The sequence below is a fragment of the Ceratotherium simum genome, chromosome 16, assembly GCF_057802395.1.
Source record: "Ceratotherium simum simum isolate JZ-2026a chromosome 16, ASM5780239v1, whole genome shotgun sequence".
NCBI lineage: Eukaryota > Metazoa > Chordata > Mammalia > Perissodactyla > Rhinocerotidae > Ceratotherium > Ceratotherium simum.
In genome coordinates, this window is record NC_141915.1 from 60,888,465 (window position 1) to 60,912,655 (window position 24,191).

Below are 24,191 nucleotides of genomic sequence, written 5' to 3' on the forward strand. Positions count from 1 at the left end.
CGGGCGGCTCCCCGCCTCTCCTTACCCCTGGCCTTAGCCAAACTGCTCCCGGGTTCCCACTCCGTCCCTGGGCCCCCACACCATCCCGGGCCCCTGGGCGGTCCCTGGGGTCCCACGTGTTCCTGGGCCCCCGCTCCGCCACTGGGCTTCTATGCCGTCCCAGGCCCCCATGCCATCCTGGGCCCCCACTCCGTCTCTGGGCTCCCACGCCGTCCCCGGGATCCCTCCTGTGCAGGTCTGGACACGTGAGTGCCTCCCCCGCCCCTCAAAGCTCCGTTTCGGGGCCTGGACCTGCACTTCCTGGTAGGTCGCGCTGGCGCCCTTCCTCAGGCAGCCCTGCCCCCGGGACCCAGACACCGACCCCCACCCAAAGCCCCCGTCTCCTCATCTTCCAAGACGGCGCGGTGGTGTGTGCCGTTTTGACTCTCCTCTCCATTCTTTCACTCTTTTTTTTTTTTGCTTCCTTCTCCAAAGTTTTCAGCGCCCGCCCACCCCCGCGCAGTCTCTTCCTTGGGGTTAGTCCCACTGGTAAAAGCATGTCCACACCACAGGCCCCACGGGCAGGGCCTCCCCTCCTTGGTGTCCCGCGTGCCCCAAGGCGGGCACTGCGCCGTCCTCCCGGGCGCCGCAGGTGGAATCGGTGCTCCCGGCTCCGGGCCCCTCGGCCCGGATGTCACGTGGCTGTACCTGGAAAGCCCCAGTCCTGCGCTCCCCTGAGATCCAGCTCAGATGCCCTCTTCTCCCTGAAGCTTCTGGTCTCAACAAAAGTCATCTTTCCCCTTAAAATAACACAGCACATTGCTAGTCTTCGCCCCACTTTTTAAAATAAAATGCTTTTTTTAAATTAAAAATGTTAAATTTATATACAACAAAATTCACACTTTTGGGGGCACAGTTCTTTGAGTTCATTGTGTTACCTCCACCAGGAACAAGGTACAGAACATTCTCCCTCCCCAGACCCTTGGGCTTCCTCTTTGTAGGCGCCCTCCCCCATCCTCTACCCCTAGCCACCACTAATATGTTCTCCTCACTTTGAATTTGCCTTTTCCAGAATGTCATAGAAATGGAATCGTACAGTATGTAGCCTCTCTGGTCTGGCTTCCTTCACTCAGCATTTTGAGATTCATCCACATTCGTCTCCACTGCTGACCAGTATTCCATGGAATGGGTGAACCACACTTTGTTTATTAGTCATCAATTGAAGGACATGGGGGTGGTTTCCTGTTTGGGGCAATTGTGAATGAAACTGCTGTAAACATTCACTTTTAGGCTTTTGTGTGAATATAAGTTTTCATTTCGGTTGGGTAAATAAAGACTTAGGAGTGGGACTTCTGGGTCATATGGCAGGTGTATGTTTAACTTTATAAGAAATTGCCAAATTGTTTTCCGGAGAAAGCTGTACCATTTTGCACTCCCACAGCAGTGTGTGAGGTCCAGCTGCTCCTCATCGCCCTCAGCACTTGTATTGTCAGGTTTTCTTAAGTAATTCTAATAGGCGTGTAGTGGTATCCCATACAGTTTTAAATTGCATTTCCCTAGTGACTAATGATGTGGAGAATCTATTCATGTGCTTATTTGCCATATATTCATATACCTTCTTTGGTGAAGTGTCTGTTCAAATCTTTTGCCCACTTTGTAAATTGGGTTGTTTGTTTTATTGTTGAATTTTGAGTGTTCCTTTTATGTTCTTGATAAAAGTCCTTCGTGAGATATGTGATTTGCAAATATTTTCTCCCAGTCTATGGCTTATCTTTCCCCTCTCTTAACTGTGTCATTCAAAGAGAAGTTCTTAAACTTTGACAAAGCCTACTTTTTTCTATTACACTTTGTGCTTTTTGTATCTCATACCAAAGCCATTGCCTAATCCAATGACAGAACATTTTCTCCTATGTTTTCTTCTAGAAGTTTTATAGTTTAGGTTTCACATCTAGGTCTATGGTTCACTTTAAATTTTGTGTAAAGCTTGAGGTATAGGCTGAAGTTCTTTTTTTTTTCTTTTTTGCACATGGATGTCCAGTTGTTCCAGTACCATCTGTTGAAAGGATATCCTTGGGGCCGGCCCCGTGGCTTGGCGAGGTGTGCGTGCTCTGCTACTGGTGGCCTGGGTTTGGATCCTGGGCACGCACCGACGCACCACTTCTCCGGCCATGCTGAGGCTGTGTCCCACATACAGCAACTAGAAGGATGTGCAACTATGACGTACAACTATCTACTGGGGGGCTATGGGGAAAAAAAAAATGAGGAAGATTGGCAATAGATGTTAGCTCAGAGCCGGTATTCCTCAGCAAAAAGAGAAGGATTAGCATGGATGTTAGCTCAGGGCTGATCTTCCTCACAAAAAAAAAAAAAAAAAGAAAGAAAGGCTATCCTTTCTCCATTGAATTACCTTGACATCTTTGTGGAAAATCAATTGACCATATTTGTGTGGGTCTATTTCTGAACTGTCTATACTGGCAGCTTGATCTGTGTCTGGCCGTTCACAGATCCCACACTGTCTTGATTAGTACTCCTTGACATTAAGTCTTCAGACCAGGTACAGTGAGTCCTCTTTGTTCTTGTTCAAAATTACCTTGGCTATTCTAATTTCTTTGACTTGTCCTATAAATTTTAGTATCAGCTTGTCACCATCTACAAAAAAATCCAGCTGGAATTTTGATGGGGATTATGTTAAATCTGTAGATCAATTTGGGGAGAATTAGTGTCTTAATAATATTGTTTTCCAATCCATGAGCATGGTATACCTCTCCATTTATTTAGGTCTTCATTGATTTCTTTGATCAGTCTTTTGTATTTTTCAACATACAGATTCTACATATATCTTTTATATTTATATCTATATTTCATTTCTTGGGTGGCATCATAAATAATGATAGTTTGAGAATTTCAATTTCCAATTGTTTGTTGCTAGTATACAAAAACACAATTGATGGTATAATTTACCCTGTAGCCTGTGATCTTGCTAAACTCATTTATAAGTTTTAGGAATTTTTGTAGGTTCTGTGCAATTTTCTACATAGAGAAATATTGTGAATAATAACAGTTTTATTTCTTCCTCTCTGATGTGTTTGCCTTTTTATTGTTTTCTTGCTTTATTGACTGGTCAGGGCTTCTGGTACAATGCTGAACAGAAGTGGTCAGATTGAATAGCACTGCCTTGTTCCCAGTCTTGGGGGGAAAGCATTCAGTCCTTTATCATTAAATATGATGTTAGCTGTGGGATTTTTGTAGATGCCCTTTACCAGGTGAAACAAATTGTTATATTTCTAGTTTGCTGAGAGTTTTTTTCATTAATGAATGTTGAATTTTGTCTCTTGCTTTGTCTGCATAAAATGATAATGTGATTTTTTCCTCTATAGTATGTTAATATGGTGAATTACACTGATTTTCAGATATTGAACCAGCCTTACATCACCAGGATAAACTCCACTTATTGTGATGTATTACTCTTTTTATATATTGCTGGATTCATTGTGGTATATTTGTTGAGGATTTTTTTCATCCACATTCATGAAGGATATTGGTCTGTAGTTCTTAGACAAAGTGCACATGGAACATTCACCAAGGTAGACTCTATTCTGGGCCATAAAACAAACTTTAAAAGTGTGAAATCTGGGGCCGGCCCTGTGGCATAGTGTTTAAGTTTGGGATGCTCCACTTTGGTGGCCCAGGTGCTCGGGTTCAGATCCCGGGCGTGGACCTCTGGGGCCGGCCCTGTGGCATAGTGTTTAAGTTTGGGATGCTCCACTTTGGTGGCCCAGGTGCTCGGGTTCAGATCCCGGGCGTGGACCTACATCACTTCTCGGCCATGCTGTGGCAGCAACTCACATACCAAATAGAGGAAGCCTGGCACAGCTGTTAGCTCAGGTCTAATTTTCCTCAAGCAAAAAATGGAAGATTGGCAACAGATACTAGCTCAGGGCAAATCTTCCTCGCCAAAAAAAAAAAAGTGTGAAATCTTTAACAATATAATTGAAGTTGTACAAAATACATTCTCTTACTATGTCAGAATTATAATAGTAATAACAGAGAAACACACCTTTAAATAACCCATTGGACAAAAAGGAAGTCTCAAGGGAAATTAGAAAATATTTAGAACTGAATAAAAATAAAAATTCATAAGATGCAGCCAAAGCAGTGTCTAGAGGAAAATTTATAGCATCAAAATGCCTATATTAGAAAAGAATAAAGGTCTCAAATCGATAGTCTAAGCTTCGACCTTAAAGAAAATAGAAAAATAAGAAAAACAAACCTGAAGCAGAAGGAAATAATAAAGAGCAGAAATCAATGAAAAAGAAAACATAAAAAAAGTAGAGGGACTGGCTAGGTGGTGTAGTGGTTGGGTTCACATGCTCTGCTTCAGCGGCCCAGGGCTCACAGATTTGGATTCTGGGCATGGACCGATGCACCACTTGTGAAGCCATGCTGTGGCGGCAACCCACATAAAATAGAAGAAGATGGGCACAGATGTTAGCTCAGGGCCAATCTTCCTCACCAAAAAAAAAACAAAACCAAAAAAACCTCAAAGTTAGTTTTGGAAAGATCAATAGTATTAATAAACTTCTAATCAGACTAACCAAGAGCAAAAAAATTCATCAATATCAGAAATGAAAGATGGAATATCATTACAGACCCGACAGAAAATGAAAGGATAGTAAAGGCATGCTACAAAAACCTCTACGGTCGTGCTTGACAACTTATACGAAATGGACCAATTCCTTGAAAGACACAAATTACTAAAATTCCTTTATGAACAAATAGATAATTCAAATAGTCCTAGATCTACCTAAGAAATTGAATTTCATAGTTAAAAACCTTGCAATTAGGAAAACTGCAGGACCATACAGTTCCCCTGGGGAGTTCTTCCAAACATTCCAGGGAGAAGTAACACCTGTCCCTACTTTAGAAAAGAAGTCCTCCCAGTGTGCCCCTCAGGAATGCTGTTCTCATCAACACGTGCGTATGCATGTGTGTGAAGGAAAGAAAAGAAAAAGAAGCAAACGGTGCAGCTGGTACGAACAACAGTGTTTATTCAGGAAGCTGAACGCTGCACCTTCTGCAGTTCTCAGGGACAAGAGCCTTCGCTTGGAGGCCGTGCAGTCTGCAGGAAGCAGTCAGGGCACAGGGAGCAGAGCAGGATCACACAGGGATCTGACACTGGAAACAGCGCCAGGCTGGCAGCACGGCCCCACTCTGATGGATGGGAAGGTGCGTGGCTACTTATGACCCCTGTGCAGAGGGAGCAATGTGAGCTCAAAACCAAAGAAAGACCCAACCACTGGTTCCAAATCCACACAAAAAACCTTATTTCTGAGGGCAAGGCAGGCAGGTGTTTCCCCAGAGGACCCCAAGGTCAGCCTTTCTGAGGCCCTGCTGCCTGCCTGCCCACTGCTGTTAATAATTCAAGTCCACCTAGCCAGTCTCTGGCAAAAGAGATGGGAAACTATGGTAGCCCTGGGGTCCTCCTCTCAGGGTTGGCCGAGAGCCATGGCTGGGGCTCGGTCTGCAGACGGGCCCTCTTCATCTCCTGACCTGTGCCCCTTGGAGGAGCTGGGTGCCCTGCTCTGCTGTGCCTGTGAGGAGCCCGGGAACTCAGGACAGCTCTATGGGTCGTGAGGCCTCCTGTCTTGTCCCCTCCAGGCAGGCCATATTGCGCCCTCTGCACACTGCTTCCCCTCCCATCCCTTTAGCCGGGCAGAGGGGGCCTGATGGTGTTTGCAAATGGGACCTAATGGACGTGTGCTAAGCCTGTCTGACCAGATGGCTGTGAGGAAGGAGACCCGGCAGCCAGGCCCACCAGCTGCCAGTCTTATCCAGCAGCTCAGCTCCTAATTCTGCCTAGAAACCAGCACAGCTCTGCACCTGTCCTGCAAGTCCTCTGGGGGACTTGCTCAGATGCACTATTCCCCTGGCCACCACGCCTACGAAAAGGGGCTGTGTGTGTGTGTGTTCTGCCTCCTCCAGCAGGAAAATGGGGAACTGGCCTCGATGAGGAGGTGGGAGCTGACCCCTGTGGGCAAAGACCACTCCCTTCCACAGCGCTGTGCTGGTTCTGGCTAATTCCTGGACTCCTGCAGCATCACCCAGGGTTTATCAGTGGCTGTTCTCATCAGTAGATTGGTTATCGTCTACTGCGAGCTGGCCTGGAAGGGCAGTTGCCCGCACCAAGTCCTCAGTGGGTGAGGGCAAGAGGCCAGAGGGAGATCGAGGCCAACCACAGACACCGGAGGGGAACCACTCTTTGGTGGGACGTGAGAGGCTGTGGGCAGAGGAGACAGCACGAAGTTACGGGGTCCTGGGAGTCATGGGCCAGGGACACAGAGACTCTGCACGAGGCTCAGCGGGCATGGTCATGAGTTTAAGAATGCAAAAGCTGATGGCTCTGAGCCAGGAGGCTCTTTTGCTGCTACTCTCTGTGACAACGTCCAGGGGGCCCCGGTGGCTGAGAGGGGCTCCTCTGTAGCAGTCCCAGCCCCCACCAGGCGGGGACAGGCCACCAGCTCCATGCCAGCAAACAAGGAGTTGTGTCCACCGCTGGCCAATGGGCTCCATGGGCAGCCGCTGGGGCCTGGGCCGAGCTCTGGCACTCCTTTTGTGGTATCTGTGCCTGAAGGGCCCCACTCAGATCTGGGCCCCTGCTCTTTGGAACCTGCCAGTCTGGTCTTGGCCTCCCTGTTGTCCCTGGGCACTGGGAGTAAGGAGCCATCCAGGGGAGGGGGGTGCGCAGGGCCTTTGGGCGAGAACAGGGCTGAGCTCACAGGCTGCAGGAACGCCTGGCCCCCAGTGAAAGGCACAACGTCAGTCAGCAGGTCGGATGGGCCCACGTGGGCAGCTGCAGGGCCAGGATTGGCCGGGGGCCTCCAGGCAGGGGGCTGCTGTCCGCAGGAGGCTTCCAAGTGCCTCAGGATCTGGACAATGCAAGGAAAGCGGTATCAGTGAGAATCTGTGCTCCTCCGGAAATCGAGGAGGATGGAGCCCGCCCCGCTCTGGTGCCTCCTCGAGGCCGGTGCCCAGCAAACGGTCTCCTCAATGTCACCCCCCAACTGGAGGCCACTGCTGGCCTCGAGCTGCTTCAACAGCAGGGCCACACTGTTTGTGTCCAGTATGCAGCCGTGCATCTTGCTCCCCATCTGCTGTTATACAGAGGGACGTTACCCTGTCACTGGACCTGGCTGCGTGACAAGCCAGCACAGGGAAAGGTGGCCTCTCGTCGGGCACCACATGACCACTGGACACAGATGCCGAGGGAACAAACGTGCCTTCACTCGTCCGGTTGTTCCCAACTGCCAGACACCTGGGATCCTCCAGCATCCTTGTTCTGAGGAACACCCCCACGGTGCACCACCACGAGGTGTGTCTTGTGTACCACAGGGTCACTGACGCTTTGACAAAGGACAATTTAAGGACGGGTGACTGAGGATCTGAATTTTCAGTGGCCACAGAGAAAATGGGAAGAAGCAGCGGGATGCCAACAGGCAGTGGAGGCACCGGGGCCCAGCTGCAGGGAGGCCATAAGCCTGGGGGCGCTGCCCAGAGGCCCCCAGTGACAGACTCCAGGTGGCCTTCACACAATTCAGGTGTTAGTGGGAAGGAGACTCAGATGAATGGAACCATTTCTGCCCTCCAAGAGCCAAACATGGACCCATAAGCTGTGACGTGGGGTGGAGAACAGGGGGATAAATCCATCCGAGCAGTCAAGGAGGGCTTCCTGCAGGAGGCCACACGTGAGCTGAGCCACGTGGAGGCAGGGCTGCTGAGCAGTAAGGCAGGCGAGCTCAGGAGGATTCCAGGAACCAGTGAGCCTAGAGAGCCATGAGCCAGGGTGAGGCAAGGACCCCAATTGCTGTTTTCAGGGCATGACCTGTCCCGGGCAGCAAGGGACAGGGACAAGAGGGGCGTGTCTGGGAAAGGCCTGTGGGAACAGGGTGTAGGACTGGAGGTGTCCCCATGCCTGCTCCTCTGGGCCCCAGCTGCTGCTCACCTTGGTGGCCTTGTTGGTCACAGGTCCAGGGCTGCCTGTGCTGAGCTCCTGCAGCCATGGCCGGGTGAGGAGGAGGATGTGCTCCTGGGAGAGCAGGTCAGTGCACCCGAGGGAAGCAATGGCACCCAGGGCTCTCTGCGGGGCAGACAAGAGATCAGCAGGGTCCACCCAAGAGGGAGGCCCGTCTGACCGGCTCACTCCCTCCTCACTAAGGCCAGAGTCCGAGTCTGGGGAAGCCCCTGAGGCAGTCCCACTGGGATCCTGCACTCACTTCCCCCTCCTGTTTATCTCCCAGGGGCAGACCCCCCATGAGGAGATCACTATGCCACCCCTGCCTGCTCCCCTCGCACAGGCATGCACTCGCACGCACTAGCCTGCACTCACGGGGCTGGCCCTCACCATCTGCACGCACTCGCTGGTCCCACCCAGGTGGCGAATCAGCAGCTCCAGCACAGCCTCGCAGTTGAGCAGTCCACACCTGCGGAGGGGGGCATTGGGCAGGGGGCAGGGGCAGTGAGGCTGTTTCCCTCACCAGGGCAAGGCTGGGGGGCACAGAGTCAGGGCAAGGGGCTGGGAAGGGGGAGGTGGGGGGCTCACTCTTTGACGAAGTGCTGAGCCTCCTCTCGGCTCAGGAAGGCGCGTGACCCCTGTATCACAGTCCGGACCAGGCTCCACTCCTGCTGGCAGTCACTCAGGGTCATGGCCTCGACCCTGTCGGGGGCATGGTGGGTCAGGGCAGAGGGTGGCTCCATTGCCGCCAGGAGGGGGTGAGGCCCTTCCACGTCATTCCTCCCTTGCTGGGGTGGGACCCAGGAAGGGTGGGGAGGGATACCCTGAGGTGCTCACTCACCTTTCCGCCATGTCGCTGGGGGCCCAGCTGGCCCTAGAGGGGCTGTCACTGCCTGACCAACTACCCGAGTCTGAGACCTTGCTCAGGTTGCCATTCTCCTGGGAAGAATTCTGAGAGCTGGGGCGGCTGTCCAGCTCATCCCAGCCCCCTCCAGCCTGCCCAGGGTGGTGTCTCGTGGCTGGAAGAAACAGTGACTGAGGTGAGACCGTGGGACCTCAGACTGGCCTTATGCCCACCTCCCCAGACCCCTGGACCAGAGACCCAGGGAAGGGCCTTGGGGCTGGGTCCCAAGCTCCAACTCCAGAAACCAGCAGCAGAAGAGGGCGGGCAGTGCCCGGGCCCGACCAGCAGCAGGGTGAGCCTGCGTCCCCGCACCAGAGGCAGCAGCAGCTCAGGCCCCACCACACCACACTCCCAGCTGCTCCACCTGGACCAAGTCACAGCCCCAGCTTCCCCGGCTCCACCATGCCACAGCCGCAGCTCCTTCGGCTGGACCATGCCCCGCCCCCAGCTCCTTTGGCTTGACCGCCCCCCTCCGCCCGGCTCCAGCTGCTTTGGCTTGGCCAATGCTCAGGCTCCAGCTGACTTGGTGCCAGCAACTTTGGCCCACTGCACTCCAGTTCCAGCTTCTTCAGCCCAGCACACTCCAGTTCCAGCTTCTTCGGCCCAGCACACTCCAGTTCCAGCTTTTTTGGCCCAGCGCACTCTAGTTCCAGCTTCTTTGGCCCAGTGCACTCCAGTTCCAGCTTCTTCGGCCCAGCGGTGCTCCAGCTCTTCCTTCTTTGGCCCAGCGCACTCCAGTTCCACATTCTTCAGCCCAGCGGCGCTCCAGCTCCTGCTTCTTTGGCCCAGCGGCACTTCAGCTGCAGCTACTTCAACCCACCTGCACCCAAGCCCCCGCTTCTTCAGCCTAGCTGCACTCCAGTCCCAGCTATTCCCATGCTTCAGCCCCAGCAGCCTCTACTCAGCCACGCCTCAGATCAGCCAGGGGCCAACGAGTGCCCACGGATTGAGATGGGTCAGAATACATAGCCCTTGACCCCCACCCAGTGGCAGCAAGAGGAAACTGTGACCATATATTTTCACTATCAGGAAAAGTAAGCCAATACCAAGAGGCACCATGCAAAAATATATTAAATCTCCAGACCAAAAGGAGAATGACAAGCACCAAGAAGTCAACCTAGAAAGCACAGAAATGTATAACCTTAATGACAGAGAATTCAAAATAGCCATCATAAAAAAGCTTAATGAAATACAAGAAAACCCAGACAGACAAGTCAATGAAATCAGGAGTTTCTTCACAAAAGAGATTGAAACTATTAAAAAAAAAAAAATCAGAAATCTTAGAGATGAAAAACACAATAGAGGAGATAAAGATAAATCTGGAAGCCTTAAGCATCAGAGCTAACAATGTGGAGGACAGAATTAGCAATATTGAGGACACCAATGCAGAAATGCTCCAGATGGAGGAGGAAAGAGAACTAAGACTAAAAATAAATGAAGAAACTCTCCAAGAAATATCCGACTCAATTAGGAAATCCAACATAAGGATTATAGGTATTCCAGAGGGAGAAGAGAGGGAAAAAGGAGCAGAGAACTTGTTCAAAGAAATAATAGCTGAGAACTTCCCAAACCTGGCGAAAGAGCTGGAAATACCAGTGAATGAAATAAATAGATCTCCTGAATATATCAACATGAAAAGACCCTCTCCAAGGCACATAGTAGTAAAGCTGGCAAAAGTCAATGACAAAGAAAAAATATTAAGGGCAGCTAGACAAAAAAAAAAAAATAACATACAAAGGATTTCGTATCAGGCTCTCAGCTGATTTCTCGACAGAAACTTTACAGGCTAGGAGAGAGTGGAACGATATATTCAAAATTCTGAAGGACAAAACTTTCAGCCAAGAATACTCTATCCAGCAAAAATATCCTTCAGATATGTAGAAATAATAACTATCCCAGATAAACAAAAGCTAAGGGAGCTCATTGCCACAAGACCCCCACTAAAAGAAGTGCTCAAGAAGGCCCTCATCCCTGAGGAAAAAAAGAGAAAGGGGATTCAAAGTTTTGAACAAGGGGGAAAATAGGTTGATAAAACCAGAAAAATTGCAGTCTGCTATCAAAATAGATTAGCAAACACTTAATTATAAAACCAAAGATCAAGGGAAGGTAAGCACCAAGCATAAACATAACCTCATCATGTTAAACACGAACTCACAACACAAGAAGGAATAAGATGTGATAACAATAACTTAGAAGGGGAAGAGAAAAAGGATAGAATTGACTTAGTCTAAGGGAATAAGAGGCCATCAAAAAATGGACTACCACATCCACGAGATTTTTGTACACAAACCTCATGGTAACCACTAACCAAATAATCAGAACAGAATCACACACGATAAAAAAGAGAAAACTGGGGCCGGCCCCATGGCTTGGCGGTTAAGTGCGCGCGCTCTGCTATTGGCGGCCCGGGTTCAGATCCCAGGCGCGCACTGACACACTGCTTCTCTGGCCATGCTGAGGCCCTGTCCCACATACAGCAACTAGAAGGATGTGCAACTATGACATACAACTATCTACTGGGGTACTTTGGGGGGAAAAAAGGAGGAGGATTAGGCAATGGATGTTAGCTCAGAGCCGGTCTTCCTCAGCAAAAAGAGGAGGATTAGCACGGATGTTAGCTCAGGGCTGATCTTCCTCACAAAAAACAAAAAAAGAGAGAAAACTAAGAGAACCCCCATACAGAACCACCAAACTGAATTGGTAGTCCGAAACACACAGGACGAGAAACAAAAGAAATACACAAGAACTGGAAAAAGAACGATAAAATAACAACAAGAAGCCCCCCACATATCAATAATTACCCTAAATGTAAATGAACTCTGCAATCAAAAGACATAGAGTGGTGGGATGGATTAAAAAACAAGACGCAACAATACGCTGCCTCCAGGAAACACATCTCAGCTCTAAAGACAAACAGACTCAGAGTGAAAGGATGGAAGACAATACTCCAAGCTAATGGCAAACAAAAGAAAGCAGGTGTTGCCATACTTATATCAGACAAAGTTGAGTTCAAGATAAAACAGGTAATGAGACACAAAGAGGGGCAATATATAATGATAAAAGGAACACTCCACCAAGAAGACATATCACTTTTAAATATATATGCACCCAATACAGGAGCACCAAGGTACATAAAGCAACTATTAACAAACCTAAAAGGACATATTAACAACAACACAATAGTAGTAGGGGATCTTAACACCCCACTCTCATCAATGGACAGATCACCCAGACAGAAAATCAATAAGGAAATAATGGACCTAAACAAAAAACGAGATGAGATGGACTTAAGAGACATATACAGAGCACTCCATCCAAACACAGCAGATTACACATTCTTCTCAAGCGTGCACGGAACATTCTCAAGAATAGAACATATGTTGGGAAACAAGGCATGCTTATATAAACTTAAGAAGATTGAAATCATAACAAGCATCTTTTCAGACCATAATGCCATGAAGTTAGAAATCAACTATAAGGAAAAAACTGGGAAAGTGACAAAGCTATGGAGACTCAACAACATGCTACTAAGCAACCAATGGGTCATTGATGAAATTAAAGGAGAAATCAAAGCATATCTGGAGACAAATGGAAATGAAAATACACAGTACAAATTTATATAGGATGCAGCAAAAGCGGTCCTGAGAGGGAAATTCATAGCAATAAAGGCCCACCTTAACAAACAAGAAAAAGCCCAAATAAGCAACCTCAAACAATGCCTAAGAGAATTAGAAAAAGAACAAACAAAGCCTAAAGTCAGCAGAAGGAGGGAAATAATAAAAATCAGAGCAGAAATAAATGAAATTGAAATTAAAAAAACAGTAGAAAGGATCAATGAAACAAAGAGCTGGTTCTTTGAGAAGATAAACAAAATTGACAAACCCTTAGCCAGACTCATGAAGAAAAAAAGAGAGAAGGCTCAAATAAATAAAATTAGAAATGAAAAAGGACAAATTACAACAGATACCACAGAAATGCAAAAGATTATAAGAGAATACTATGAAAAACTATATGCCAACAAATTGGACAATCTAGAAGAAATGGATAAATTCCTAGATTCATCCAACCTCCCAAAACTGAATCAAGAAGAAATAGAGAACATGAATAGGCCAATCACAAGTAAAGAGATTGAAACAGTAATCAAAAAACTCCCAAAAAATAAAAGTCCAGGACCAGATGGCTTCTCTGGAGAATTTTTTTTTTTTATTGTGAAATTTTTGTTGTACGTTATTGTTTATCAGTCACCATATAAGAGCATCCTTCCACCCCTTGTGCCCACCCCCTACCCCCTTAGCCCCTGGTAACCACCAAACAGTTCTATCTGTCCGTGTGTTGGTTTATCTTCCACACATGAGTGAAATCATGCACTGTTTGTCTTTCTCTTTCTGGCTTATTTCACTTAACATAATACCCTCCAGGTCCATCCATCTTGTTGCAAATGGGACGATTTTGTCATTTTTTATGGCTGAGTAGTATTCCATGGTATATATATACACCACATATTCTTTATCCGTTCATCAGTCGAGGGACACTTGGGTTGCTTCCATGTCTTGGCTATAGTGAATAATGCTGCGTCTCTGGAGAATTTTACCAAACATTCAAAGAAGACTTAATACCTATCCTTCTCAAACTATTCCAAAATATAAAAGAAGATGGAACACTTCCCAACACATTCTACAAGGCCAACATCACCCTGATACCAAAGCCAGGCAAAGACAATACTAAGAAGGAAAACTACAGACCAATTTCCCTGATGAACATAGATGCAAAAGTCCTCAACAAAATACTGGCAAACCTAATACAGCAATACATTAAAAAGATCATACACCATGATCAAGTGGGATTTATACCAGGGACACAGGGATAGTTCAACATCTGCAAATCAATCAGTGTGATACACCACATTAACAAAACGAGGAATAAAAACCATATGATCATCTCAATAGATGCAAAGAAGGCTTTTGAGAAGATCCAACATCCATTTATGATAAAAACGCTCAACAAAATGGATATTGAAGGAAAGTACCTTAACATAATAAGGGCCATATATGACAAACCCACAGCCAACATCCTACTCAATGGGGAAAAACTGAAAGCCATCTCTCTGAAAACAGGAACAAGACAAGGGTGCCCTCTCTCACCACTCTTATTCAACACAGTACTGGAGGTTCTGGCCAGAGCAATTAGGCAAGAAAAAGGAATAAAAGGAATACAAATAGGCAATGAAAAAGTGAAACTCTCCCTGTTTGCAGATGACATGATCTTATATATAGAAAACTCTAAAGAATCCATTGGAAAACTATTAGAAATAATCAACAACTACAGCCAAGTGGCAGAGTACAAAATCAACTTACAGAAATCAGTTGCATTTCTATATACCAACAACGAACTAACAGAAAGAGAACTAAGAAGACAATCCCATTTACAATTGCAACAAAAAGAATAAAATATCTAGGAGTAAATTTAACCAAGGAAGTGAAAGACCTATACAATGAAAACTATAAGACATTATTGAGTGAAATCAACGATGACATAAAGAAATAGAAAAATATTCCATGCACTTGGATTGGAAGAATAAACATAGTTAAAATGTCCATACTACCTAAAGCAATCTACAGATTCAATGCAATCCCAATCAGAATCCCAAGGACATTCCTCACAGAAATAGAACAAAGATACTAACATTCATGTGGGGCAACAAAAGACCCCGTATAGCTAAAGCAACCCTGAAAAAGAAGAACAAGGCTAGAGGCCTCACGATCCCTGACTTCAAAACATACTACAAAGCGATAGTAATCAAAACAGTATGGTACTGGTACAAAAACAGACACATAGATCAGAATAGAATTGAAAGTCCAGAAATAAAACCTCACTTCTACAGGCAGCTAATCTTTGACAAAGGAGCTAAGGACATACAGTGGAGAAAGGAAAGTCTCTTCAATAAATGGTGCTTGGAAAACTGGACAGCCACTTGCCATACACAAAAATTAACTCAAAATGCATCCAAGACCTGAAGGTGAGACCTGAAACTATAAAACTCCTCGAGGAAAATACAGGGAGTACACTACTCGTCATCAGCCATAAAGGGATCTTTTTGAATTCCACGTCTACTCAGACAAGGGAAACAAAAGAAAAAATAAACAAGTGAGACTTCACCCGATTAAAGAGCTTCTACAAGGCAAATGAAACCAGGATCAAAACGAATAGACAACTCACCAGCTTGGAGAAAATATTTGCAAACCATATATCTGACAAGGGATTAATCTCCATAACATATAAAGAACGCACACAACTGAGTAACAAAAAAAACAAACAACCCGATCAAAAAATGGGCAGAGGAAGTGAACAGACACTTCTCCAAAGAAGATATACAGATGGCCAATAGGCACATGAAAAGATGCTCAACCTCGCTAATCATCAGGGAAATGCAAATCAAAACCACACTAAGATATCACCTTACACCTGTTAGAATGGCTATAATCACCAAGACAAAAAGCAACAAATGCTGGAGAGGCTGTGGAGAAATGGGAACCCTAATCCACTGCTGGTGGGAATGCAAACTGGTGTAGCCTCTATGGAAAACAGTATGGAGATTCCTCAAAAGATTAAAAATAGAAATACCTTATGATCCAGCTATCCCACTACTGGGTATCTACCCAACGAACCTGAAATCAACCATCCAAAGAGGCTTCTACACCCCTATGTTCATCACAGCATTATTCACTACAGCCAAGACATAGAAGCAACCCAAGTGTCCCTCGACTGATGATTGGATAAAGAAAATGTGGTATATATACACAATGGAATACTACTCAGCCATAAAAAAAGACAAAATCATCCCATTTGCAACAACGTGGATGGGCCTGGAGGGTATTATGTTAAGTGAAATAAACCAGAAAGAGAAAGACAAATAGGGCATGATCTCACTCATATGTGGAAGATAAACCAACACACAGACAGAACTGTTCGGTGGTTACCAGGGGCTAAGGGGGTGGGGGGTGGGCACCAGGGGTGGAGGGATGCACTTATATGGTGACTGACAAACAATAATGTACAACAAAAATTTCACAATAAAAAAAAAATGGAAATGAGAAATAAATAATAACATTCAAGAAAAAAAAAAAGAGGGCGGGCAGAGTGGAGCACACCCTCACATGGGGCTCTGGTGGGACACGGCCGGCCCAGGATCCAGGTCGGGCAGATGCAGCACGCCAGGCACCAGAGGCTCGAGGCGGCTCGGCTGAGCATCAGGGGCAACGCCAGGACAGCAGCTCTCAAATCTTGGTGAGTCCTGACATTCCTCCTTGGAGCCAGGGACGTGAGGGAAGCTTCTGATAGAGGCAGAAGTGGAGGTCACTCGACACCCGTCCCGCCTTCCTCTCTCACAGCACACCTTGCTCTGTAATTGGCCTGTGTCACTGACTGTCTGCTTCTCCCCCTGGAAGGCATGCACCATGGAGGCCGGCCCTGCCGGAGGGTGTCGCTTCCAATGCCCTGGATGGGCCACAGAGCCACCTGGACAGACTGGGTAAAGGGACGAAAGCTGGGGCTGGGGCTGCTGTCCCAGCTCACATCCTGGTTCTGCATAGGAGGAGCTGGTACCCTCGGGGAGTACTCACCCCTCTCGGGGCCATAACATCCTGGCTCCCGCTCAGAGTAGAGGTGTCTGGACACAGTGTGCGAACACTGGACGACAAGGCAGTACTGGTCTGTGCAAAGCCACTGCAGAGGCCATGGGGAGTGTGCGTTGTGTCGGCGGCTGGCTCTGCGGGGTTCCCCGCATGGCCAATCGAGTAACTGATACTGATAGCGTATCAGTTATGATACTGTTATGATTGCTGCCTCTGAGAGGTGTGGCAAGACCAGCAGAGTGGGGCTCACTGCTCTCTTCCTCCTTTCGCCTGCTCCGGCCCTGAGCTGGGAGCCTGCAGCCCTGGCTAGTGAGGAGGTCTTGTCATTTGCTCCACCCCCAGCCTCAGTGGGTGACAGGAAGGAGCTTTCCTGCCTGGACCCTGGGAGGGGAAAGCCCTCCAAGGGAGGAGTTGCGCTTCGTTACCTCGGGCACCCGGAATGGCTCTGGGGAGTGGGTGCCCAGGAGTCGGGTGGCCATGGCTGGCTGAAGGCGTCACGGCAGGCTGGTAGGCGTCACCCCGAGGTGGGGGCCTCTGGGTACTGGGACTCTCAGGCTCAGGGCGCACAGCATTGGCCACCACCTCTGCGGCCCTCTGGATGGTGGAGAGGAGGGCTTCACTCGCAAAGCCTGCACCAGAGGGAGAAGGGAGATGGCACCAGCCCCCCTCAGTCCTGTCCCCCCATGTTCTCCCATGGCTGCTCCCTGCCTGGGGCTCAGGTCGGGATATGAGCTGCAGTTACAGAGCAGAAGCCGTGTGGCAGACCCCAGGACCTTCCAGAAGCTTCCCCAGTGAATTCCACTTCAGTATATTCCCAGGCCTGATGGAGGCCTTACAGCAGAGCTGTGCCCGGGGTCCCGACCTTGGAGCAAAGGGCATCCTAAGGAGCTTGTCCTGAGAAGTCAATCTCCACAGCCGCTCAAGGACTGCTCACATCCAGCACCAGGGGGCGCCCTTTCCTACATGAGCACCCCATGAAGGGTGAACCGGCAGTCACCCCCAAATGGAGAGCAGACGAGGCCTCTGAGGCAGACCCACGTTAGGAACCAGTGCTTCAGAAATGCCGGGGGCGGCCCGAGAGCAGTGACAAGGATGGTCAGCCCTACAGGTGGACAAGGCCCAGAGCCCACGCGAGGTCACGCAGCCCTGCTGCGGCCTTGCGCGCTCCAGCAAACGGGGCCTGTTGTTTCCACTTGTCACGACCAGCACCATTTCTGCTCTAAGTCACCTCGGTCACAGGACCGAGGACCTGCGCTCTGCTCTCAGCCCCTCGAAGGAGGGCCTGGGGGCCCGAGCGTGGGGCTGACCTCAGCCTGGTTGAGCAGACCTGGCTGCACCCGCCCTGCTCTCCCGCAGGACTGGGCAGAGAAGATGGCGGCGGAACAAAACCGCAAAGGTGCGAGGAGAGTCAACATGCAGGCACACAGGCCCCGGCCTGACTGCCCTCCACGCCCCTCAGCTGACCAGAGCAGCCAGCCCTCGTCCCTGCAACCCTGAGGGCCCACGCAGCACTCACCTGTGTGGCCCCGTTCCTTGCTGTAGCCAAAGCCCTGGAGGGCACTCTGGGGCCTGGACTGGGAGCCCATGCCTGCAGGGAGGACCCACATCAGCAGCAAGCGAGGCTGCCCACCCTCACCCCCTGGCAGAGCAGCGCACTCGCCCAGGACACCCAGGGAGGGAGAAGAGGCCGCAAGCCCTCCCCGGCGCAGACACCCCATGACGGGGCTGGACACGGTCGCCTACCTGTTGGAGGCAAGGCCCTGGGAGGCTGGGAGGGCGGCAGAGGTGACACGGTATCAGAGAACAAGGCAGTCCCCAAGTCCTAGATGAGGAGGCGGAGGGCGCTCAGTGTTGCGGCACATCCGGCCACCGTCCTCCCCACCCCCCAGAGCTCTGCTCCAGCTCCCCACCAACGCTTGTCCTCTAAGGGCCAGACACAGGGGCTCTGGTCCCACGGCAGGGGTGGAGCTAGGGTTCCGGGCTGTATGAGACCAGCAAATGCCAGTCGCTGTCCCGGGAGTGACCCAGGTCCTGGGCTCACCTGGGCGGCTGCCCGCACCTTCTGGTACAAGCTGTTCCCATGGAGAGGATCCGGGGGCCCTGCGAAAACTGAAGGACAGAGAGGCAGAGAGGGGAGCTGAGCTGGAGCTGCCGACCACCTGAGGGGAGCAGCATTCAAGCCCACTCCCTGAGGGGTGCTGGGCTTCAGCCCACTCGGGCCCCTCCCCTTGTGGCTGGGCCCCCCTGGGGCCCCAGCACTGTGCTCTGCTCCCCAACATCCCCAGGGTCAGGTGACCTTTCTGAAGCACAGGTCTGACCTCAAACGCCCTGGGTGACATCACTTCCAGGTCAAAGTTGCCACCGTGGTCCATGAGCCACCCCCTTCCGCGCCCCCAAGCCCGGGGAAGCTGCCGCTCCCGAGAGCACCTCTGCTCCTTGGACAAAGCCCCCAAGGCCCCCAGATCCCCTCCTCCAGGACCCACTGCCACCCCCACAGCCCTGAGGCTCCCCCTCGCCCCACCCCCGCCTATGCCCCCAGCAAGAGAGGCCTGCGAGTCAACCTCCAGAGCATCTCCACTGCAGTGCTCCTCCCCCAACGCCACTGCAGTCCCTTGGCAGCCCCTCCATCGGCCACCTCACAGCCTCCCTCAACCCATTCTCCACCCAGAGGCAACACCAACTGGGTCTTGTCCAATTCAAACCTGTCAGAGGTCCCGGGGCCTTGTCGATAAAACTCAAGATCCTCACCACAGCCTGAAAGGTCTCCTTGCCGCCCTACCCCAACCTTGGCCATGCCAAGCTCCCTGCTCAGAAAGCCTCAGTTGTGGCAAATCAGGTTTTCTTACATGGCATTAAGTCACCCCCTAGGCTCTCCCTGCCTCAGGCTTTTGTATGTGCTGGAGAGCACCCCCACCCCCCATCCACTGCATGTGCCTCACTCTGCCTCATCTTTCCAGGGCTCGGTCTGAGAGTGAGAGCAGGTGCCTCTGTTTCCTCCGTGACAAACGTATCTCACTTTTCGCCCCTTCAGTGCCGTCTCCACCCTGGCAGCCAGCCCCATGGTGCAAATACAGGCCCCCACACCCAGCCAGGGTTGGCAGCCAGAAGCCCAACGAGAGTGGACGAATGACTGGTGTGCGCCTCCCTGCTGTTCCTGCCACAGCTCTCACCCTCCTCACGGGGCCTGAGACTTGAGCTGCAGGGAACCCACCTGCCGGGCCCCAGACACACAGCCTCCTCCTCTATGTGAGCCTGGGCCATCCTCTCTGCGTATGCTCCACTGCCCCCAGCACCACCTTCTCTCATAGCCCCCATCCCCTTGACCGTTCCAACAGCCCCCTGCAAACCTGTCTGGGTACCTGTCACCCTGGAGGGATGAACCCAGAGCATGAGGGGCCACAATTGATAACCGGTAACTGCCTTTGTGGCAGGAGAGATTTTGGTGCCGACAAAGAACCATGGTCTGCTGCACCCGGGCCGCTTCGCCCACCCTTCTTGGTGAGGAGGAGACAACGACCTGGTGCACCATGACGACCACCAGCCCGTGACAATAACCAGGCCGTGCTGTTTCAGTCCACAAGCTTTGGGGTGCTCACCTGTGAAGACGCTCGTGATCTCGAATCACCCTGATGCCTCTGAGCGTCTAACAAGTGAGTTTTGTGCCTCCAAGGTGTGGGGTGTGGCAGCCCCGCCTTCAGTAAGGGATAACGCTAGTTTTGGGGTGCAGGGGGATGAGCCCCAGTACCTGGCAGATGTTACACGCTCCCTAACTGCTGAGGGTCTTCTATAAGCAAGTGGTGGCTGAGAGTGACTCAGTCCCCTCCTTGGAGCTACTCTCCCAGGGATGGCTCGGGTGGAGTGAGTTCTTGCCTGTTCAGGGTCCGTGGTGGGATCTGGGATGGTGTGCCCGAGACTGACCCCAGCAGGACTCCTGCCCCACCCAAGGGACCTCAGGCCACGTCCCCACAAGTCCTTGTTAGCAAGAGAGATGCATGATGGCCCCTGGCTGCGGGGGGGTGGAGGAGGCAGATGGGGCGCCACCCTAGACCCACCTGTCACCTGGACCACAACAGGCAGAGCCTCACCTCTCCTGACGGCCTCACCAGCCCCATCCTCCCACACCTCTGAGAGCGGGAGGCTTACTACCGCTCCCTCTGTCTCGGTCCCAGAGGGGCAGCCCTGGAGAACAGAGAGCCTGTGGCAGGGGAGGGCGGTGCAGGTGCTCGCTGAGCACCCACCGCGTGCCAGGCCCTGGGACAGATGGGAAAGGTCCAGGCCTGCAAAGACCTGACAGGACACACAGACAGAAACAAGTAATCGCACCCCGGAGAGGCGCGCACAGCGACGCTGCCAGTGGAAGACACGGGAGGGGCAGGGACTAAGAAGGCAGGGGAGGAGCAGGCCAGGAGGAGGGGAGGGTCCTGCAGCGGGGGAGGGAAGGGTGGTGCTGGGTGGGAGAACGGTGTGCCAGGGCACAGTGCAAGGGGCACCGTGTGTGTCGGGGCGGGGGGGCATGCCAGGCTAAGGAGCTCTGGCTGAAATCCGCCCTGACAACCCTGCTCCCCGTGGGCCTCTCTCGGAGCTGTATTGGCCCACTACCTGCGGCTTCCTGGATGAAGGTGGGGTTCCGCTTGAGGATGAGCAGGAAGGATGGGGAGCCATGACCACACAGGTGGAGCATGATCTTCAGCACCTGGGGGGACAGTCACGTGGGACAGGCTGAGCCCAGAGGGCACTCCACCTGGCACAGTGCCACCCACTGACCTCGGCTGTGTCCCTCCCCTCCCACCTCACCACCCACGGGCAGGAGCTCGGGCCCTGACCTGGGGAGTGTCTGCAGGGGCTGCTCCTGGACTCACCTTGAGCTTCACACGGCCAGAGCCGCTGTGCAGACGGTTCAGAAGATACTCAAGGAGGCACTGGCTGCTGCCCAGGGACTCGTGGGAGATTTCTGGGAGGTGCTTGGGTTAGGGAAGGAGCGAGCTGACCTCAGGCCACACTAGGCCTCGGTGGTCAGGGAGGGAAACTGGGCCTTGCTGCCACTGGACTTCTCGGTGCGTCCTTCCTGCAGGCACCACCCTGGGCCCTGGTTTCAGGAGCGTCGGGTTCTAGGGTCTCCTGGGCCCTGTGTCATTGGTAATGTGGCTTTTAGACCTTGCCCGCACCTGGTTACTATGATAAAGAAGCTGTGGACCCCCTCAGGATAAGAGAACCCCAAGAACCCTGCATGCTGTTCCAGGGCCCCCACATGTGGACGAGGAAGGATACTGGCAATCTCCTCAAACAAGTAGCCTGGACACGGGACGTCATCATCCGATGTTCCCTTCAGGAGAGTCGGGAGCTGAAAGTGAGTGAGAGCCCCTGCCCATGATGAGTGACCATTGTACACAGAGGTGAGCCCATGGGCGCCAAAGGGCCAGCCATTCCTGAGTGGCTGTGGGAGTCCTAGCTCTTGGGGCTCCTGGGAACACTGGTGCGCACACGTCTCGCTGTTGGCACACCATCTGGTAAAGGGCTGAAGAGGACGGCAGTGGTCCCACCAGCCACAGGGAGCCTGCAGGAGCCTCCCTTCTGGACGACTGGGGATGGATGCCAGGGAAGAGGCAATCAGTGGTGGTCTCCACGGTGATGGACTGCTATGCTTGGCTCAGGATGTGGCATAGCTCCCAGGCCTCTCCACTTATAGAGGTGCAAGAGGACTTAAAGGCACCCTTAATGTATCTACTTATGGACCGGCAAAAACAAGAAAGCACAGGGTGAGCCCCTTCCCCACGCAGGGGTCTGGGAATGTTCTGTCTTTCCAGAGCACCCATTGGCAGTGTGACATAACCACTGAGGCTGACCAACCCCCAGCTCCACTTCTGGAGAAGGACCCCAAGGAAACAACCCACAGGGAGAACAACTGACTTGTGTTGCGTCTTATGTTTACTTGTTAGCACAAACGTATTGATGCTATGTGCTCACTCAACACAAAGACATAGGGTCTCCAGGGATGAACAGCAGAAACGCCCATTCATTGCCACATCATTCAGCACGTGGGGGCGTGAGCCTTGGTGTAGACAGGATAGAAGACCTTGGGGTACTCAGAACAATTCCGTCAGGGGCTGGCCACAGACTAGAGTTTGAACGACAGCTATCTGGTGTCACACATGTGCCTGAGTGTCCCGTGAGCCTGTGCACACACTACTTACACTACTCGTCCACCAAGACCCAAAGGGGAGCTGGAGAGGACGGCAGAACTCTCAGCATGTGAGGAACCTCTGCACTGAGAGAACTGACCAGGGGCTTCTAACAGCATGAGGATGACCTCAGCCCCCTGAAATGACGGAGGAAGCTCAAGGTGCCAGGAGACTTTATGGTTCACCCTGGTCAACACCTGGAGACAGGCCCCAAACTTCCGACCTTTCTTTCTTGGAGCATTTACAGCCAGGCACCGCATAACGATGTTTCGGTCTATGAGAGACCACACGTATGATGGTGGTCCCATAAGATCGGCACCACATGGCATAGCTGTGTAGTAGGCTATGTCATCTAGGTTTGTGTAAGTACACCCTGCGTTCATGTCACCTAATGACACGGTTCTCAGAACATATCCCCATCAAGTGACATGTCACTGTATTGTGAAAGTGGGTTTCCTACAACTCAGGAGTGTCTCTCTCAAGGACCTGAGGGCCATTCTTCAAACTGTAACCATCAGGAAGGACAGGGCTTGTCTCCCAGTCCCTATGGGGCGACAGGATCCTAACTTCCATAACTGCCAGCCAGCACACACAGCTGGCTGAATCCCATGGACACTGCCCAACCCCTCAACATTTTTCACTTGAGCCCCACTCTCCCCTGATTCTCCCTTTAAAACGCCCAGTCTTCTGCGCACTAATCGGAATGGAGTTCAGAGCTTGCCCTGCTGTCAGAGTCACTGAGTAAAACGTTCACCCCGATTCCCAAACTAGTGTCTGGCTGCGTTGGTCTTGGACACAGTTCAGGGCTCACTATGTTCCTTTTTCTGTGAAGCTGCTTTAAGTTGAGAAAGAAAACAAATTCGGGTCCCACTGCTATCTTTCCCAATTTGGGTTCTGTTCAAGAAGCCTGAGTGTCCCCAGCGGACCTGACGCAGGATTGGCGCGTTCTGGCCGTGCCACGTACACAGAGTGGGGTCCCCCAACTTTGGGAGGGGCTGAAGGGGGGAGGAGGGGTGGGGGTGGGTCGGAGGGGGCAGAGGACGTTGGAGGGGTCAGAGGAGGCCTGGAGAGGATGGAGGAGGTTAGAGGGGGTTGGAGAGGTCGGGAACAGTGGGGTCGGAGGGGCCGGAGGAGGATGGTGGGGACGCCGAGCCCGAGGAGCCGTAGGCGCCGGAGCGCGGTGACCCGGCGGGGGCCGAGAGAGTCCAGGGAGGTGGGCGGCTCTGGCCCAGGGCGAGCCGGGGGAGGCGGCACGCAGCAGAGCCTGGGCCGCCCGCACTCACCCGGTGCAGGAAATTCAGGCGGTCCCGCAGCGGCGGCGTGCCCGCCATGATGCCGGTCACCTTCCGGCCCCGCCCCGCTTCCGCCAGGCCCCGGGCCCTCCCCAATCACCGCGCGAGTCTGGCTCCGATGGCCAATCGCTCGCATGGGGCGGGCCCTGAGGAGAGGCACAGGCGAGGCTGAAGTCTGGCCAATTAGAAAGCGCAGGA

At 51.5% G+C, this 24,191-nt stretch overlaps 1 protein-coding gene and 1 long non-coding RNA gene across 6 annotated transcripts; one reads left to right on the forward strand and one right to left on the reverse strand.

The window, feature by feature from the left end:
- Nucleotides 1-42: 42 nt before the first annotated feature.
- On the forward strand, nt 43-3,057 carry LOC147915087 (uncharacterized). The gene is made up of 2 exons (XR_015554789.1): nt 43-303; nt 1,052-3,057. It is a non-coding gene; the product is annotated as an uncharacterized LOC147915087 (long non-coding RNA).
- A 1,950-nt stretch (nt 3,058-5,007) lies between these two features.
- Nucleotides 5,008-24,065, reverse strand: TEPSIN (TEPSIN adaptor related protein complex 4 accessory protein). Of its 5 annotated transcripts, XM_014789353.2 has the most exons (13): nt 23,985-24,064; nt 21,791-21,863; nt 21,382-21,473; nt 21,122-21,215; nt 18,564-18,631; nt 18,266-18,344; nt 18,039-18,110; nt 16,948-17,151; nt 8,829-9,006; nt 8,576-8,689; nt 8,378-8,456; nt 7,979-8,113; nt 5,008-6,905 (listed from the first exon to the last, which is right to left on the reverse strand). In XM_014789353.2, exons 1-13 carry the CDS (start codon nt 24,030-24,032, stop codon nt 6,348-6,350), a joined length of 1,794 nt encoding a protein of 597 aa, XP_014644839.1. In that variant the 5' UTR covers nt 24,033-24,064; the 3' UTR covers nt 5,008-6,347. The 5 variants fall into 5 exon arrangements, with proteins under 5 accessions (XP_014644839.1, XP_087297894.1, XP_087297895.1 ...); XM_087441768.1 differs by lacking the exon at nt 18,039-18,110 and having other exon boundaries at nt 23,985-24,065; XM_087441769.1 differs by lacking the exon at nt 16,948-17,151 and having other exon boundaries at nt 23,985-24,065.
- Between the last annotated feature and the right edge of the window lie 126 nt (nt 24,066-24,191).